Here is a 17,161-nt window from a genome sequence, read left to right on the forward strand (position 1 = left end):
TCCTGAACCTCCTCTCACCTCCTCACATCTCTTTTTCCTGCAGGTTGTGAGATCAGATCAGTTCACGGCTTCTTTATTTGTTTGTTTCAGTTGACAATAAGTTACTCTTGACTGAGGTTTAAATTTCTTTTTATACTCAATTTTTGATTCATTTATTCATGTATAATAAACTTAAATGTTTTACCACATTTTGTCATAATTGAGGCTTCACATGTCAAAAGAATTAGAAAAATATAGAAGATGTAAAAAGAAAATTGCTGAAGGAATAGTTAAAGGTTTCCATTGATTTAATCAAGTGATTGGTCCTAAAAAAAACAACAACAATTTTCCTTTTTTCTTTTTCTTTTAACTCCCCATTTCAACCTTACTCAGTACTGTGATTATTCAGTAATTAGTGTATTTTGGACTTGTTGTCATTATATTTTGTCAGAGTTTGGTCTCCATATGTCAAGTCCAATGTTGTCTGAAAACAAAGCAGGAAGTCAAAGTAATGATAAATAATTTTTATCAGCTCATAAAAAGAAACATGTAAATCTATAGTTTTTTATTTTATATTTAAATAATCAATTTCATTTGTTGGCAAATTCAGATTAGATCAGATTATTAGATTTTGTCAGTGTCGCTCCTCCGTATACAGATGTTTTCTAATCAGTCCAGTTAAAATCTGCAAGTATCACATTTTTTAATATCCTAATGAGTTTTGTTTGTTTTCTTTGTATGTTTTAATTAACTGATGCACGTCATCTTTCTTTCCAAGAAAAGAGCTTTTTGTTAAACACCATCATTAAATCAGACTGAATGTTTGGACTCATCACACCTGAACTAAATCGTCTTTAAGGTGCAGACGTGAGTCGGTGGACGCGATGTGTTCACGTCCCGGGGGCTCAGCGGGTTTCATCGCCCACTGCCGTCGTTGTCGTCGTCCAGACTCGAGTCTGCTTCGTGACCTTTCTTTCTCTTTCTTTTCTCCTGCACCTGATGTCACACTCACCCTTTAATGAAAAGGAAATGCTATAAATGCCATCAGCTTAAAATGAAATTATTAAAGGTCATCGCCATAAACAGTTTGAGCCTCCTGGGGCGATTCGGATTCAGATTCAGTCACTTCAGGTAAGAGAGTGAAGAAAAAACACTATGAAGATGGTTGAGGAGATTTGACGTTCTGCTTTCCTCTTCTTCTTAATGAATTATTTTTGCATCGTGGTTTTTGTTTTTTATGTCAGGAAAACTTCCAGTTCCTCCGTGTCTGGATTTCCCGTTGCTGACGCCCCGCTGACTTTTGGATAAGTGACCTACGAGCGTGACCTCACTACACACCTGTAAGCTTTTATTTGACCTTTATGCATTTCTGCATTTAATTTTTCAGTCCTGTCACTACCAAAGACGTTGGTTCAACATTGACCTTAGAAACAGTAGCAAATAAAGAAAGAAATCAAGAACATAACTAGAAGTTGAGATTTTTTGTGATCCCTCCCAAAAACAACTCTGATATCAAAGCTCCATATGTTATAAACGTAGATGTTTGTATTAAAGCTCCATACGGTATAAAGGTAGATGTTTGTGTTAAAGCTCCATACGGTATAAAGGTAGATGTTTGTATTAAAGGTCTATACAGTATAAAGATAGATATTTGAATTAAAGCTACAGTATAATTGTAGATGTTTGTATTAAAGCTCCATACAGTATAAAGGTAGATGTTTGTATTAAAGCTCCATACAGTATAAAGGTAGATGTTTGTATTAAAGCTCCATGCAGTATAAAGGTAGATGTTTGTGTTAAAGCTCCATACAGTATAAAGGTAGATGTCCATGTGTAGTGTGATTATAAAGCAGCTCTAGGTTCTATATTAATACTGTGAAAGTATCAAAGCCTCAATCCACAGAGAAATGCACACAGCCTGTATTCAGAAACTGAGCCTTAAAACCAGCCGTCAGGACTTCCTGTCACTTTGTGATGTCACAACAAAGCAGTCACACTAAGCCCCGCCCACCTGGACACATTATCCAACACTTTGCAGGATTTGTTTTCTTTTTGAGTGTTCTACCTTGAAATCTGCTCTATTTTATGTTTTGAACAGTCAACCAGTCAGAAGACAGACTCAGAGCCTCCTCTCTTTTGATTGGCTGCCACCGACCGACTGTTGTTACTAGAGCCCCAGAGAGGAGATAAGAAACTTCACTGAGATGGTTTATGGCAGTGGTTCTCAACTGGTGGGTCGGGACCCAAAAGTGGGTCGCGGACCCGTTCTGGATGGGTCGCGGACAGCTGGTCAAAAAAGTAGCTAAATAATATTTAATGCACATCTGATGTTGGACATGTCTTTTATTTTGAAAAATAACTTATTTTGAAAGGCACACGAGACACATGAACACATGCAGTTGTAATGGTCCTCCTCAGTTTCTTATTATTTGCTCCATTTGCTCTGAATGCAAAGATATCAGTGCAGTGAAATGCAGTGAAAATACCTTGTTTTGTTTTGTGGGTCTTTATTTTGTGCAATATGATATTTATTCACTTTTGTGAATATGCTCTGAATGCAGAGATGCATTAGAAGTCAAATATATCATTTTGTTGGTCTCCATTTTGTGCAGTTTGATATTTTTTTATTCACCTCCATACATGCAGTTGTCATGGTCCTCCTCAGTTTCATTTATGTGCCCTGAAATGCACTTTGCTCAATAAAGAGCAAAATGAGTTTTTAAAGGCTTTAAAAAAAAATTCTTGGTTTCAATTCTATAAAAGTGGGTCGCAACTTAAAGCAGAAGTAAGCGATATTTTTGTGTCAATATAAGTCTTAAATAGTTATATCTTCCAACAGCAATCACTTACATAGAGTGTTTGGACCGAAACACGGGTCTGTCAGTCACTCTGCTCTGCTCTGAGCCCAGGAGAAAACTTTTCTCGTATCCTACAAGTTTTATCCAATGAGGAGAGAGAACGGCATGCAGGGCTGTGTGTGCAGCCAAGGGACGCCGTGAATGTGGCGAAGTAGGGACGAGGACGTTATGGTGCGTTCAAGGCAACTCGTGTTTTTCCGACCTGTGAAGTCGTACCAGTTCGATCTGGTACGAGTTCACCGGTCGGAAGTTACGAGTGGCCGTTATAGTGACTTTCACCGGTAAAACAGGTCGGAAAAACGCGAGTGGATTGCCTGGAACGCTACAAAGTCGTAAGTCGTGACTTGAAGCTGTAATTTACGGTTTCAAAAGCCTGCCTGGAACGCAGCATTAGCCAAAACGACCGGATCGCTTACTTCTGCTTTAATGACCATGGGAAAATGTGGGTCCCAGAGTGAGACTAGTTGAGAACCCCTGGTTTATGGTTCTTCTGGATCAGCTCTTACAATAAAACAGGGAAATGTAATTATGTAAATGTGATAATAATCATAAATTCCTATGAACAGAGACTCGTCAAGATAAAGAGAAGCCGTTTTCTGATGAGTAACAACAACAGAACGAGTAGTCGGAGCAGCTTCAGGTCACTTGAGGCAAAAAAAACGTGAGAAAACCCACAATGCAACAGGTTCATGGAGCCAGAGCCGCACGAAGACAAACAGCAGACAGGAGAGAGAGAGAGAAGGAGCCAGACCTGAATTATTAACTAACCGTTAGACGGTTTCCATGGCAACCAGGTTCTCGATTTTTTTCGTTTTGTTATTGTTGGTTGTTTTTTGATAAAGCACGACTGTGGTGGATTGTGGGAATTATCAGTGCGGCTGGAATGCGCCATTGACTGGGGACAATACACGTCTGCACCCGGGTCTTACATAAACTGCAGGTTCGCACACTGTTGCACCACAATACACACACACAGACACACACAAAGGAACCACCTCTATCTTATCTCAGTGTTTCTGTGTTTTACTCTAAACTTTCATTCACACTGGACTCGAACCTTCGGGGCCTGGACGACGTGTTTTCTTCCTCCTCCATCCAAATGTCACACCCTTTGACATATAGAAACTATATGAAGAGCGCTCAGGCTCTGTCATATTTATAGGTTGACCTTTACCTCACCCCGAGCTCGCTGACTTTAAAAGGATGGTTTGTCCAGGAGTGGCAGGTTCTGGCGGAGGTGGTTTGGATCTCACGCATACTGTAACTCCTGATCGACACATACTATAAGTCTGACACTGTTTTATGATAAAGATAATTATAATACGTAATAATAAGTGTTTGTTTGTGTGTCAGAGAGTTGAGCTTCATTGTTTTCAAAGCACATCAATGATTCAGATGCATCAGGTGTTACTGTGTTACATACTGAAAATAGTCCCATAATGCACTGTTTCCTCCTTTATGAATAAAGTTTACGAAAACTACACAGCTTAGATATTCAAAACATGTTTTATTTAACAACCAGTTTACTTTTAGCCACACACACGGTTGGAAATCCAGAAAGTTCATGTGTGATTCATGAGTTGTTTTGGTCTTTATATAGGATTTAATGACAGTAGTACGGTGGCCCTGAGAGGACAAACACTGCAGCTTCAGGAAACACACACAAAGACATAAATGTGCCACAAATTTTAAGAAAAGCTCCTCGACTGTAGAAGTTGTGCAGACGGCTTCCTGTTAGTGAGGTTTACGAATACGAATATATTACTTTAGCTTTCTATGAGATCATCACATTTTGGAGTTTTTGCAGTTCATGTGTTGTGAAACTCACTGTACAAAGCTCATTTTCGTCTTTGCATGTGCTTTCTTACGTCGCAGTGAGTTGAATCTTCAGGGCCACCATACTTTAATAATTATACATATCATTTTAAAACCATATGAATTCAATCTCAGCCACAGTCTAAGTATTATGGGAGCTACTCAAGGCCTTTTTTCCACAGCCAAACGCTTGACAACTACTTATTGGACTTGGCTCTTGTGACTTCATATCTTCGCCAAAGACATGAAAACTGTTTTTGTTGTTTAACTAGAAATCTTGTTAATTAAACCTGGGAAATAAAAAAGTAGAATTAAATCAAAACTAAATGATAAATGATGATGTCTAACACGTTAAAACATTCATCATCTCTCAGACTTTGGTTGTTTCCTGTCTCTTTCTCTCTTTCTGGTCCATAACAACAGAAACTTAAAGTGAAAACGGTCTCAGATATTTAACTAAACGTCTTGTCACGATGACAAGTCGTGTCAACGCATTTTAATTATGTGAGTTATGATCTGTGGAGTTTTGGATCGAGGAGCGATTCTCCAGAAATAGACTTGGACTGAGTCTCGGTGTGAACGAGATTACACACAAACACAAACACAACATTTGACTCTGTTGATGAGATGATAAAATGAATTACCTCAGTGTTTTAACTGATTTTACTTATTATTTTTATGGATTTGGTCATTTACACACAATCAAGGCCAAAAAATTTGTGATTTTTCAAGTTTAAAGGACCTGGTTGTTCATTCAAATATATTACGGATTCAATCAATGAATCAGTGTTTACTACGGTGGCCCTGAGAGCTCATTCACAGCACATAATGTTGATGTATTAATGAGGAAGGTGTTTTGGGTGTGCTTTCTTAAGCTGCAGTGTTTTGAACTCTGATGGCCACCGTAGTAGTATATATACTACTACTTCTACTACTACTACTTTCTTTGGTACTGTTGCTTTTTTGCTTTTTGGTCTTATTTTATTTTATTTCATCTTTTATATTGTAGCTTTGATAACACAGATAGATAAATGTATCATTATTATTATAAGCAGTAGATGTCCTGTCTTTAGGTGTTATATACCAGCCTTAAGAGTCCACAGGGGAAGATAAAACTGCTCACAAACATTTTATAGTGAGTTTTATATAGGAACTGTATATACTCTAATTAAACTGTTCTTATTAAATCATTTAACAATTACTAATTTATAGTTTATATTAGTTTATATGAGTCCTGTAGCAGCACGATGGGACACTAAGGGACTGTGGCAACTCCAAGCCTCGAGCTGCCGTGACATTTCCTACACACACACACACACACACACACACACACACACCCCTCCTCACTGTTCGTGCTGTGGTTCACGTAGCAGTGAGCTGCTCCTCAGCATCACATGGTCAACACACCCTCGATGTCTTACAGTGAACATGAGACTGGACAGGAGGGTGTGTGTGTGTGTGTGTGTGTGTGTGTGTGTGTCTGTATCTGTATCTGTGTGTGTGTGTGTGTGCTTTCTGATTTCATTCACAGTCCCTTACAGGAGTGAACATCAGTATCTTTGTCATCAGTTAAATGACAAAATAAATGTGAGAACAATGTTGAAATATTATATATAATATATAGAAATATGATGGTAATGTGATAATGATATGATGACACAATAAAATGTTTTGTGTTGTATCATAAAACCAATTGTTAATGTTACTGTCTATCTGTCATGAATGTTTGTATTAACATTAAATTAGTGAAATAATCTGATTTATTATTGTTTAATTTAGGGAAATTGTTTCATTGATGCCCATGTGCCACAAATTGCCAAACTGCAACAGCAGCTAGCTACACTGTTATTCAACATCCGCACAGGAACTACTTTCCTTGGCGGAGGAATCATCATAGCCATCAGAAACCAGTCAAATCCAAATCTGAGACTGCGTAAAGAGAATAAACATGACGGTCAACGCGTTTTTCACCTGAGTCCAGGTGAGGCAAAGTGTTTTTTAAAAAAATGTTTATGTTTCATGTTTATATTAGAAATAAAAAACCCAGCTGTGACCTGTGAACCGGTGGGTCTTGTGCTCTGGTCTAAACCACCTGACAAACAAACAGCGACCTTGACATTCAGAGTGGGAGAGGGAGGGGGCGTGTCCGGCGGCGGCGCGTGGGGATAAATGGCGGCGGCACAGCACCGCTCGTCCCCGCTCTCACTTCTTCGTCAGAGGACAGAGACAGGTGCCTTCATCACAGACGGTACTGACGCCACTTCACCTGTCGTTGTGTAGAGTCAGTTTTGCAAAGAGAGAGAGATTGTGTGTTTGGTTGTAGCAACAGGTGGAGGACAAACTTTTGTGTTGAAGCTTTTGCTGTTTAAGCAGCATTTAAGACTTAAAGTCATTTAAAAGTTTGTTAAAATGTGGAAAACAGGTTGATTTTCCTTTTTAAGTTCAGTGATTCTTCAGTTTTCCTCTTCAGTTTTTGGTTGTGCACAGTTTTCACTTCCTTTGTGTTATGTTGTGTTGTGTTGTTTTGTTTTTGGGTTTGACTCCTTTCCTTTCTTTGCAGTGAGGATCAGACCACATCAGACAAAATGGTGAAGATCGGAATCAACGGGTGAGTTCACGCTCTTTTCCTTTTCTTCTTGACCTCCTGTCAGTTTATTTATCTTCTCCTCAGTGATGAAAACACCTGTCACAACTCACCTGAGCTCAGAGTTAAACCAAGTGTCTAAAAAGCCAAAGAGGCAGCTCAATGTCACTGCACATCTCACAGAGTTGATTTTTGTGCATCTACCAATGTTTGTAGCTCTTAAATTCTGTATTTGAATCAGTTTTAACAAGTGCTCAGTGTTTAATTTTGCTGAAATGCAACACAATCCTGCAGAACACAAACAAATCATTTTATTTATTATTAATGTTTGTAAAAATTTGGAGAAAAAAAGTGTTAAATTGTCCAGAAAGAACCAGAAAACAGAGAGACTGTCTTCAAGTGTTGACAGATGACTGTTGTCACCCTGAGACCTCAGACATTTACTGCTGTGCTAACATTACTTTAAAGTTGGAGAAACTATTTGATTTGGCGACGGTGAAGTGATGATCATCAACTGGCACTAAAACAAACCGGAGGCGTCCGACGTCCAGAAATCCCCCCCGCTCCTTAAATCCCTCTTGAGTTTCATGTCTGAAATTGAAGCTTTGGTGTTGGGACGCGCTGCAGATGATACTCAACTCAGCAGCGTTTCTTTTTTTAGCTGCAGGAGCAGAAAAGCCTTTATTTCCTAAACCGCAGCTTCAAAGGGCAAAGATCATCCGAGCACAGGACCTGAACAGCGGCTCTGTGACCTCGGGTCTGTCAGGGTTTTTATTATATTAGTTCAAGACGAGAAGAAACTGATAAAAGACAATGTAGAGGTGATGTGATTTTATATTTATGTGTAAAAACCAAACGAGCAAAGTAACTTTCAACTTTCATGCACACTTCAACTTTGCAGTAAACTGAGTATTTGGGGGTTTTATCTGCTAATTGGACAAAATGAAGAACATGAAGTCGTCACCACAGGCTCTGGAGCGTTATGGGCTGTTAAAATCTGTTTGTTAATGAATGATTGGGGAAAAATTTATCAATAAATAAAAGATGGCTGCAACCGTAGACCCCACATAAGAGGAAGAAAAAAAGAATCAAAGAATCTATCTGGATGATATAAAGTAAAATACAAACCTTTTGTTAAATAAAATGGTCAAAGTCTAAATGCTGAAGTTTGAGGAAGTGACATTAATGATGCGACTTATCCCCAGTTTTTCCCCCTTGAGCTCTTTGATGAGACTTTCTTTGTCCAAGTGTTGTCCAGTGACAGGACAGGACAGGACTCGGGGCCGGACCCGTCTATTCTCTGGTTATTTATAGTCCGGTGGTGGTGTTGTGCTGTCACGGTTGGTGTCCCCTCTTCTTCTTCTCCAATCCCCCCCCCCACGCTCCTCATCCTCCTCTCTCTCTCTCTCTCTCTGTGTCGGTATCACTGCTCTCCGTCCTCAGCTGTCACATTCCTTTTCTTCTCCCCTCGACTATTTTTAACCCTCTAACCTTTCCGCTGAAGTTCAGTCTCCACCCGGCCGCAGGTTTATGGACGCTGCTCCGGCTTGGAGACGGCCGGCGAAACATTTTCTCTCTCCTCTCTGTGTCTCTCTGTGTGAAGCAGCTGCTGTCGAGCTGCAGGGAGGTTTTAGCTCCTCGGTTCTGGCCCGGTACCAACGCCAACACTGAGCCACCAGAAACAAAAGATGGGCTCGGCTCCATTTGGCCTTCTGGCTGCTTGGTGGCTTCCCAAAACGAAGCGAGGAGGAGAGCTGCCTGTCCGCTGACACCGTCCCTCAGGTCTCCTCTGTTTGTGAGCGAGTGGAGGCAAAGGTTTCCAGAATCTGGGGAGGAAAAAAACAAAACAAACAAATCCAAAATGGTTCAGTTTGCGTTTTGGCTCTGGACCTTTTTGTGATGCATGTTCTCCCAGTGGTTGTACTGGTTTCCTCCCACCCTGAAGACGAGCTGCAGATGTGAGAAAAAACCCCTGCAGCTGCATATGAACTCATTTTGACGTTACTGTCCTGCTAAAAAACTTGTCCTCCAGACACAAAGACTTTATTCCTGTCACTTCAGTTTTAAGTTTACTGCTTTTAATCTGCAAAGCATCTGTCTCTTTTCCCTTTGGACTCAGATCTGTCTCAGCTACTTTGATTAAACAGTCGTCTAATGAAAAGTGCTGGGACGACCTCGGGCCAAGAACAACTTTTAAAAAAGTGTTTCAGTAGATCTCTAGATGAGGGGGAAACGTCCTCGGTGTGAATCACATGAGCTTCAAGTTGTTCATGGTTCATATTCACAAAACCTCAGGTGTTGATACCGACATAAAGTTGAGTTTGAGAGGTTTGATTGGGAACGTTTGGCTTTATTAGCCTTTATCCGATGTTTAATATTGCAGTGACAATATGACTCGCGATAAATAACCAAATATTCAGGTGTGCATATTAATCATACAGTTCAAGGTGTCTTATATCTTATATCCCTGCATGGCACCTGTAGATAAAACATACTCATCGCATTTCAGGCGACCTTTTGCGATGTGTTTATCGTGCATTTAGGATTAATCAGTCAGCCGATTCGGTCAGGTGTTCAGCTACAGACACTCATCCATCCCTGTTAGGAGACTGTCCTTGGACGGGGTCTCTGGTCCCAGCAGACACAGGAGGGATTGTCTTTTGTCACGGGTTCAAACATTAATCAGTCTCATAAGGACATACTGTAGACTGAATGTGTAATGTGAGCTTGAGACGAGCGACGTTGCATAACAGGACTCAACATGTGAAGTATAAATAGTATAGTTACAGTAACATGATAACAGCGCAAAGTTTCTGCTTTCTACTTTTCTTTTTTCTTTTTCTTTATGTGACCGAGTCAAAGAAAGTTTATTTATATCAAGACCTTCAACCACAGCCACGCAAACCACGCCACACAAGACGTTGTTTAAAAGTCACTTCATCGGGTCCTAAAGAGATGAAACTCTAGAAGGATCAGTGGACGGTTAAGACTCACTGACAGTTTGTTCCCGTATGTTTCTGATCTGAATAATGAAGAACTGACAAGAAACAAGTCTGAAGAAAAAAACACTTCAAGTAGATTTTATTTCCATAGTGTTTTTATCTCTAAGGAGGTTGTATAGACATGTCGAGGCTGCAACACTTGTGTATCTCTTAACACTGATCTCTGATGCATCGCTCTCTGCTCCCTCATGTGTTTTGAAGCTGCTCCACTTCACCTTCTTCTTCACAATGAGACCTCAAACGAAGCTTCAACATCCCAGTTTCTCCATCGCACTGTCGAGCCCTTGAGCAACGCTACGAAATATCAGCAAGAACTCGACAGATCAATAGAGATCATGACTTTCCACTGTTGACTGAGTCTCCTGCTTCATTGTGTTGTTTCCCTCCGTCAGCGCTGCAATCTGGTGCTTTAGGGTTTAACAGTCGGCCCTTATCAGACCAGAGTTCAGGTGTGTGGATAAACTTTATAAAATGAAGCAACTCTGCTGTGAACCTCTGGCTGAACTTCTTATTTTTCTTTAAACCATGTTAGTTAAACTTCATCACTAGGAAATCCAGCTGCAGGTTGTTTTGTTTTTTTAACGCTGGGGCCTCGTTCCACCTTTCTCTTTTCTTTCTGCTCCATCAGAGTTTGAGGTCACGTCGTCCTCGTCCACAGGTGCACTTCCACCTCATCTGGCTCTGTAATCTAAAGCTAAATTGAGGGGAAAGGAGTCTCCTCCTGCACCTTCTCCTCCTCCTCTTTAGCTCGCTGCTTCTCTCACAGACCATCATGCATCATTACAGCTCCACCTGTTTTTATTCCTTCAGCTTGAATCTGTCATTTCAGTGGTTAACATGAAAGAAAAAAAAAAAAAAAACCAGTTCAGCTCCGGTACAGTATGAGGATCGTCTCTCTGTCCACTTTGAGGCCTCTTGCTGTGTGACCTGCTGTAACGGCAGCCATATTAGGCGTAAACAGGCTTTCAGCTGCCGGTGCCAACTATTGTTATCTTCAGTCAAGGTTGGCAGGCCTTGTACGGCCCGTTTGTCCTCTGCAGTGGCTCCCGTTGCAGTTTGAGTGCCGGTGACACCTGCTGGTCACAGAGGGGAAATGCAGCAGCATGACTGGTTCTGCAGAGAGGAAGATTTTTACATTTAATTTGGATGGAAATTAATCAGTTTGGACAGTTTGTGGAACCCAAGTTGCTTTTTGGTAAAACTATTCAACAGTAGATCTCATAAAAGCAGATATTTTGATAATTCAGGCTTTTATTCACACATTTTCTCTTCTTGCGATCTAATACTGCCACAAATCCTCTCATTAAACTGTTAATCCATTGTCTATCTGGTCTGGTTTCCCTCTGAGTCTGGACACGTCGGCTCTGCTCTGATCTCTCTGGGTTTTTCTTCTCCTTGTGTTTCAGATTCGGTCGTATCGGCCGTCTGGTGACCCGCGCCGCCGCCACCGGTGGCAAGGTCGAGGTTGTGGCCATCAACGACCCCTTCATCGACCTGGACTACATGGTGAGAGGAACACGGCCTGGGTCATGATCTTCTTGTAACTGCGGTTCTCAAAAATTCTCCAGAGTTCGTTCTGGATCAAATGTTGTTTGTTTGTTTTTTGTCCTGAAAGCTAAAAGTGAAGTGTAAGTTGAGGACAAGTTTGGTTTAGTAAGACGGGCAAATATCAAGCTTTGGTAACTTACTGGTACTTATTTTCTTATTTCGTATCAAATGTTGTTTGTTTTTAAATTGTCTCCTCTTCTGTCGTCCTCGGCTGCAGGTCTACATGTTCAAGTATGACTCCACTCACGGTGTGTTCAAGCACGGAGAGGTGAAGGCCGAGGGCGGCAAGCTGGTCATCGGCAGCATGCACATCACCGTCTTCCACGAGTACGTAGAACATGTCGCACTTTATATCACATTCATTGTATTTTAACCACATCGCTGTGTGACTCAGTCTAACCTGCTTTTATTTTATTTTAATGCTTCACGCAGGAGAGACCCCGCCAACATCAAATGGAGCGATGCTGGCGTCGACTACGTCGTGGAGTCCACCGGTGTGTTCACCACCATCGAGAAGGCCTCTGTAAGTTGCACTGGATAAACCTCCATGTCCGTTATGAAGCAAGTTTTTTTATGTTTTTATTTTATTAAGTTTTTCAGTTTGCTTTAGTTTTAGTTAGTTCAACAAGTGATTAAGCGGTTTTATATTTTATTTTTGAGGAATTGACTAGTTTATTTAGTCTTAGTGGTAGCCTTCGTGAGACCTCTGTACATGAATTTCCAAATTTGTGGGATTTTTCCCTTTTTAGTTGTATCCCATAATGTTCCCATCAATCCTCATCAAATTACATTCACTCTTATCTACCTGTGGGTCGTACTCGAAGTCGTCCCATATTAAGCTGTGGCGTTTTCTTCCTGCAACTTTAGACATCTCTAAAACTAAACTGAATTGCAGATAACATCAGCTTAGTTTTCTTAGTTAGTTTTGCATTGTTCATTGTAGTTTTTATTTAGTTTTTGGAAAAAATTGTCATTTTTATTTCAGTTTACTAACCTCCATCCTCGTGTCTCCTGCAGCTTCACCTGAAGGGCGGCGCCAAGAGGGTGGTGATCTCTGCCCCCAGCGCTGATGCTCCCATGTTCGTCATGGGCGTCAACCACGAGAAGTATGACAACTCCATGAAGGTTGTCAGGTGAGTTTCTGCTGATGGACGTTGTTTTGTTTTAATTCAGGACAATGTCTTAAACTCCTCTGTAGCTTTTTAATTCTAGTAGCTGTTGATGATATTGACCTTGTAGACTGGACAGTGTGATGCAGCATGTTCAGTATTTTCAGACCTGCTGAGGACAGATGTGGATCATCTCTTAAAATATATTCCAATCTGTGCTCCTTGTCTTGTCTCCATAGCAATGCTTCCTGCACAACCAACTGCCTGGCTCCCCTCGCCAAGGTCATCAACGACAACTTCGTTATCGTTGAGGGTCTCATGGTAAAGAACTCAGACATTTTAAAAATAAAACGTTAAACCAAACACGCCACATAACTAGAGTCACTAACCTCAGACAACGGTTCCTTCCTGTCTGCGTCCTCCAGAGCACCGTCCACGCCATCACCGCCACACAGAAGACCGTTGATGGTCCCTCTGGTAAGCTGTGGAGGGATGGACGCGGCGCCTCCCAGAACATCATTCCCGCCTCCACCGGCGCCGCCAAGGCCGTGGGCAAGGTCGTCCCCGAGCTGAACGGGTGCGTAGTTCCTTTTCCTTGGTTGTCTGAGCGCTGTCGGGAACAATTAGAAGAAACATGTCATGTAATTTAGATACGTAGACTTTTAGGATTCTGTGATTAGACACAGCCTTGTAAATCTTCCCATAGTGGAGGAAATGGAAGTGAATAAAACTTGTCCCTTCAGGATTCAGTCGTGAGGCTGTTTAGGAGAATAAAACAAGTGGAACGTGACCTGAGTTTTGACTCTGATCGTCTTGTTCTCACAGCAAACTGACCGGTATGGCTTTCCGTGTCCCCACCCCCAACGTGTCTGTTGTTGACCTGACTGTCCGTCTGGAGAAGCCCGTAAGTATCTGTTAAACAACCAGCTGCTTTACTATGGATATAACATACAGCAGATATTTATTAACTCCTTTTTATCTAGATTTACTTTTTTTACTGAAATCTAATGGTCAGATATTAATTTCTTATGCAATTCCTCATAATAGCTTTAATTTAAATGTTCTTAATTCATTTCCTATCACTCAGGCCAAGTACGATGACATCAAGAAGGTTGTCAAGGCCGCCGCTGAGGGACCCATGAAGGGATTCCTGGCATACACAGAGGACCAGGTACAAAATAAAAACACCTTGTTACAAAATGGTCATCATGGGTATTTTTTTTTTTTTTTTAGATTTGAATAGAGAGAACAGCAGAGAAGTGACTGTCATAAACTGTGTAGTGTCATAAAAACGCCACTAGATGGCAGCACCCTTCTATATAACCTTGTAGTTAAAGCTGAATCTGATGCTGTTTGATTCATTTCATGGACCATGTGCTGATTTAATAAACAAAACATAAAAAACATGAATGAACAGTGAACACATCCATCATGTCCAACATCTGTGTTTATCTCTTTCCACGCAGGTTGTGTCCACAGACTTCAACAGCGACCCTCACTCCTCCATCTTTGATGCTGGCGCTGGCATCGCACTGAACGACCACTTTGTCAAGCTGGTTTCCTGGTTAGTAAATGAAATGTCTTTTTTCCTGCTCTTCAGATTGTCTGTCACTCTGATGACGGAATATTTTCCTAAGTCCGTGAACATCACATGAACCTGCTCTCTCTTTAACCTCCCTCATTCTCTGTTACGCTGCAGGTACGACAACGAGTTCGGCTACAGCAACCGTGTGTGCGACCTGGTCCAGCACATGTTCACCAAGGAGTAAAAAAGTCTCGTCATCGTTCCTTCCCATGATTCCCTCCTCTTTCACCTGTAACTAACTGGATGCCATGCCATCCGTCCCGGGAGCAAACTCGGACGTCTATCTGATGCGTTTTTATATCAAAGTCACCTCTGTTCTGTTCTGTCCTGTCCAGCAGTGAGGACTGCAGCAGGCAGTGTTTGTACAGACGAGTTCCCACCACCAAACTGTATTGTACTGAATGGATCTTGTTGCACTAAACATACAAAGTGGCTCCTTTTAGCACTTAATGTGACAATAAAGTCGTCAGTATGTGGAAAAACATGCCGTTTTTGTTGTGTTTGTTGGTATGCATGTCTCTGAGTAGTTTTCAGTCAGACTCCTATAAAGCTCTGCTCGACTTGCCCAGACAGGTGACGTTGTTTGGTGCAATATATTTAATTTATTTTCGGGATGGTGGCCAAAATGTAATTGAGCAGTTAATTTATCCAACTTTAGACTGAAGCTTGGAGAGGAGAGGTAAACAGGATGTAAGTTTTCTAAAGAGGCTGTCGCAAGTTCACCTATTCTCAAGCTCCAGGAAAACAAACAAACACACTAACATGTTAATACATCACCCACATGTAGTTACAAATGGTTACAAAAGCACAGGTGTTCAATCTGAAGTTCACATTTCCTTTAATTTATCCCCTGTCTGTGTCCTGCTGTATTTCACAGCCAGAGTCACAATAAACCTGTCTCATTTGTACTGCACATTGACAGATTTTGGTGCAGAGTAGGAAATTGGTTTCTTGGGAAATAACTGAATATTATGAAGCAGGTGGGATGTAAGTTAAACTGACACCAAAAAAATAAGACTTCTGGACAGTGCATGGGGACACTAAAAGATTATTTTTTATAGACTCATGAATATCACACATGTTATTTTTCCGTATTCTTATTAACAGATCAGATTTGTTTATCATTATTTCATTTTTGTGTGTAGTGTCCTGAAAAACAAAACACTATTACATTTCTATTGAATCTTTAAATTGCATTTCACAGAATTAACTCACCAACAGCAAAATTAAACTTCGAGTTATTAATCCGTAGCCCTGCCAAATCAAACATGGCTTTATTCTTTTTATTCATATTTAGTGCTAGTTACCTTTAGGTATTATCAGATTCACCATGTTTTTCACACATTTCAAGGAACTCGTCATGTTTGAACATCGAAATAGAGTAAAAGTGGTTTTTCGACGCTTTGCTTCTGTAACAGGAGCTGTGTCCCTCTGAGTCGCCGTAGTTCTGAGGTTGCCGCGAAACTCCGCGTTGAGTTCACTTCCGGCAACATTGACGAGGGAACGCCGCTGCTGCCCAGCAACCGTTGCTAGGATCGGCAATTCCTTTGACCGCCGGGTTGAGAACCCGAAGTTATGACGTCATTGATGGTCGCACCCAGACTTGATGACGTTGTAGAATGTGGTCTGTGATCCGTGACGTCACAAGGAGATGAAAGGAAATAGCTCTTTGTTTGTAAGTTGTTCATTCTTGTTCCAGACACAGAGTCGATCAGTTGTTGCTAGTGAAAGCTCATTAGATCGAAGACAAGAAAGTTATATATATAGGACTATATATATATATCACCATGGATGACAATCACGCATCGGATGTTCTGGATGAAGTCCTCGAAATTATTCTCAATTTTTACGAGAAGATTTCAGCAGAGCAGTGGCTTGAGTTGGAATCAGGTAGAGCTGAGGGTGCCACAAAAACTGCGTTAGTGGTGCTGCTTTTGGAGCTCAACATGTGTGTTTCAAAAGCTGCGTGGACAGTTCTCAGGTCCACCAATGATGATTCTCCGTCTAAGGTTCAAGTCCTGTCCTGTGTGGACAAAATACTCACCCAGACCTTCAAGTTTCTGAAAATGGAAGACAAAGCCAAGGATGGAATCGTAAAAATCCTGAGGAGAGTAATCGTTGAAGAGATGGCTCAAAGTGTCAGCTCTGCCCTGTCCTCTGGTGCCTCCCCTGCAGAACCTGTTTTTACCCATGTCGTTCCCCCGTGTACGCTGAATACCATGGCCACTCAGGTCTGTAAGGTTTTATTTCTCCTAAAGGACAGGGTGATGCAAGCCTATCTCCCATTTATGACTCACTGGCATAAAACGACCAAAGACCAGGACGAAATCAAAAGGACGGATCAATCAGCCAACGAACCCGAGGAAGAAAAAATCAAAGTGTGGCTGCTGGAAATAATGGAAAAGGAAGCATATGAGATCAACGACCCTCTACTGAACTGTATGCCACCGTTGAAAAGGGAGAAGCTGCTGTTCGAAGCTATATGGGACATAAACAATGCTTCAGATGACATTGCTTTGTTAATGACTAAAATTAGAGCTGCGCCATCAAGTGAAAAAGACCAACCACGCGTGCAGTTAAAAAACAGCATAATGGCCACTTTTGCACAGCAGTTTGTCAGACATTCAATCCATCATACGGTGGCAAAACTGGATGCAAAATTTAAGTCAGTAACAGTAACA

The 17,161-nt window shown here is 41.2% G+C and overlaps 1 protein-coding gene and 1 long non-coding RNA gene across 2 annotated transcripts; both read left to right on the forward strand.

The window, feature by feature from the left end:
- Nucleotides 1-43: 43 nt before the first annotated feature.
- Nucleotides 44-1,245, forward strand: LOC146978124 (uncharacterized). Its single transcript, XR_015036955.1, has 3 exons — nt 44-116; nt 839-1,110; nt 1,224-1,245. It is a non-coding gene; the product is annotated as an uncharacterized LOC146978124 (long non-coding RNA).
- Nucleotides 1,246-6,846: 5,601 nt separating this feature from the next.
- LOC146978125 (glyceraldehyde-3-phosphate dehydrogenase-like) lies at nt 6,847-14,962 on the forward strand. The gene is made up of 12 exons (XM_085790846.1): nt 6,847-6,900; nt 7,213-7,260; nt 11,645-11,744; nt 12,004-12,113; nt 12,219-12,309; nt 12,804-12,919; nt 13,135-13,216; nt 13,321-13,472; nt 13,721-13,799; nt 13,983-14,066; nt 14,362-14,459; nt 14,595-14,962. The coding sequence occupies exons 2-12, from the start codon at nt 7,238-7,240 to the stop codon at nt 14,662-14,664; spliced, it is 1,005 nt and encodes a 334-aa protein (XP_085646972.1). The 5' UTR covers nt 6,847-6,900; nt 7,213-7,237; the 3' UTR covers nt 14,665-14,962.
- Nucleotides 14,963-17,161: the final 2,199 nt, after the last annotated feature.

This window comes from Trachurus japonicus, chromosome 11 (genome assembly GCF_045865225.1).
Source record: "Trachurus japonicus isolate A0001 chromosome 11, Traja_1.0".
Classification (NCBI taxonomy): domain Eukaryota; kingdom Metazoa; phylum Chordata; class Actinopteri; order Carangiformes; family Carangidae; genus Trachurus; species Trachurus japonicus.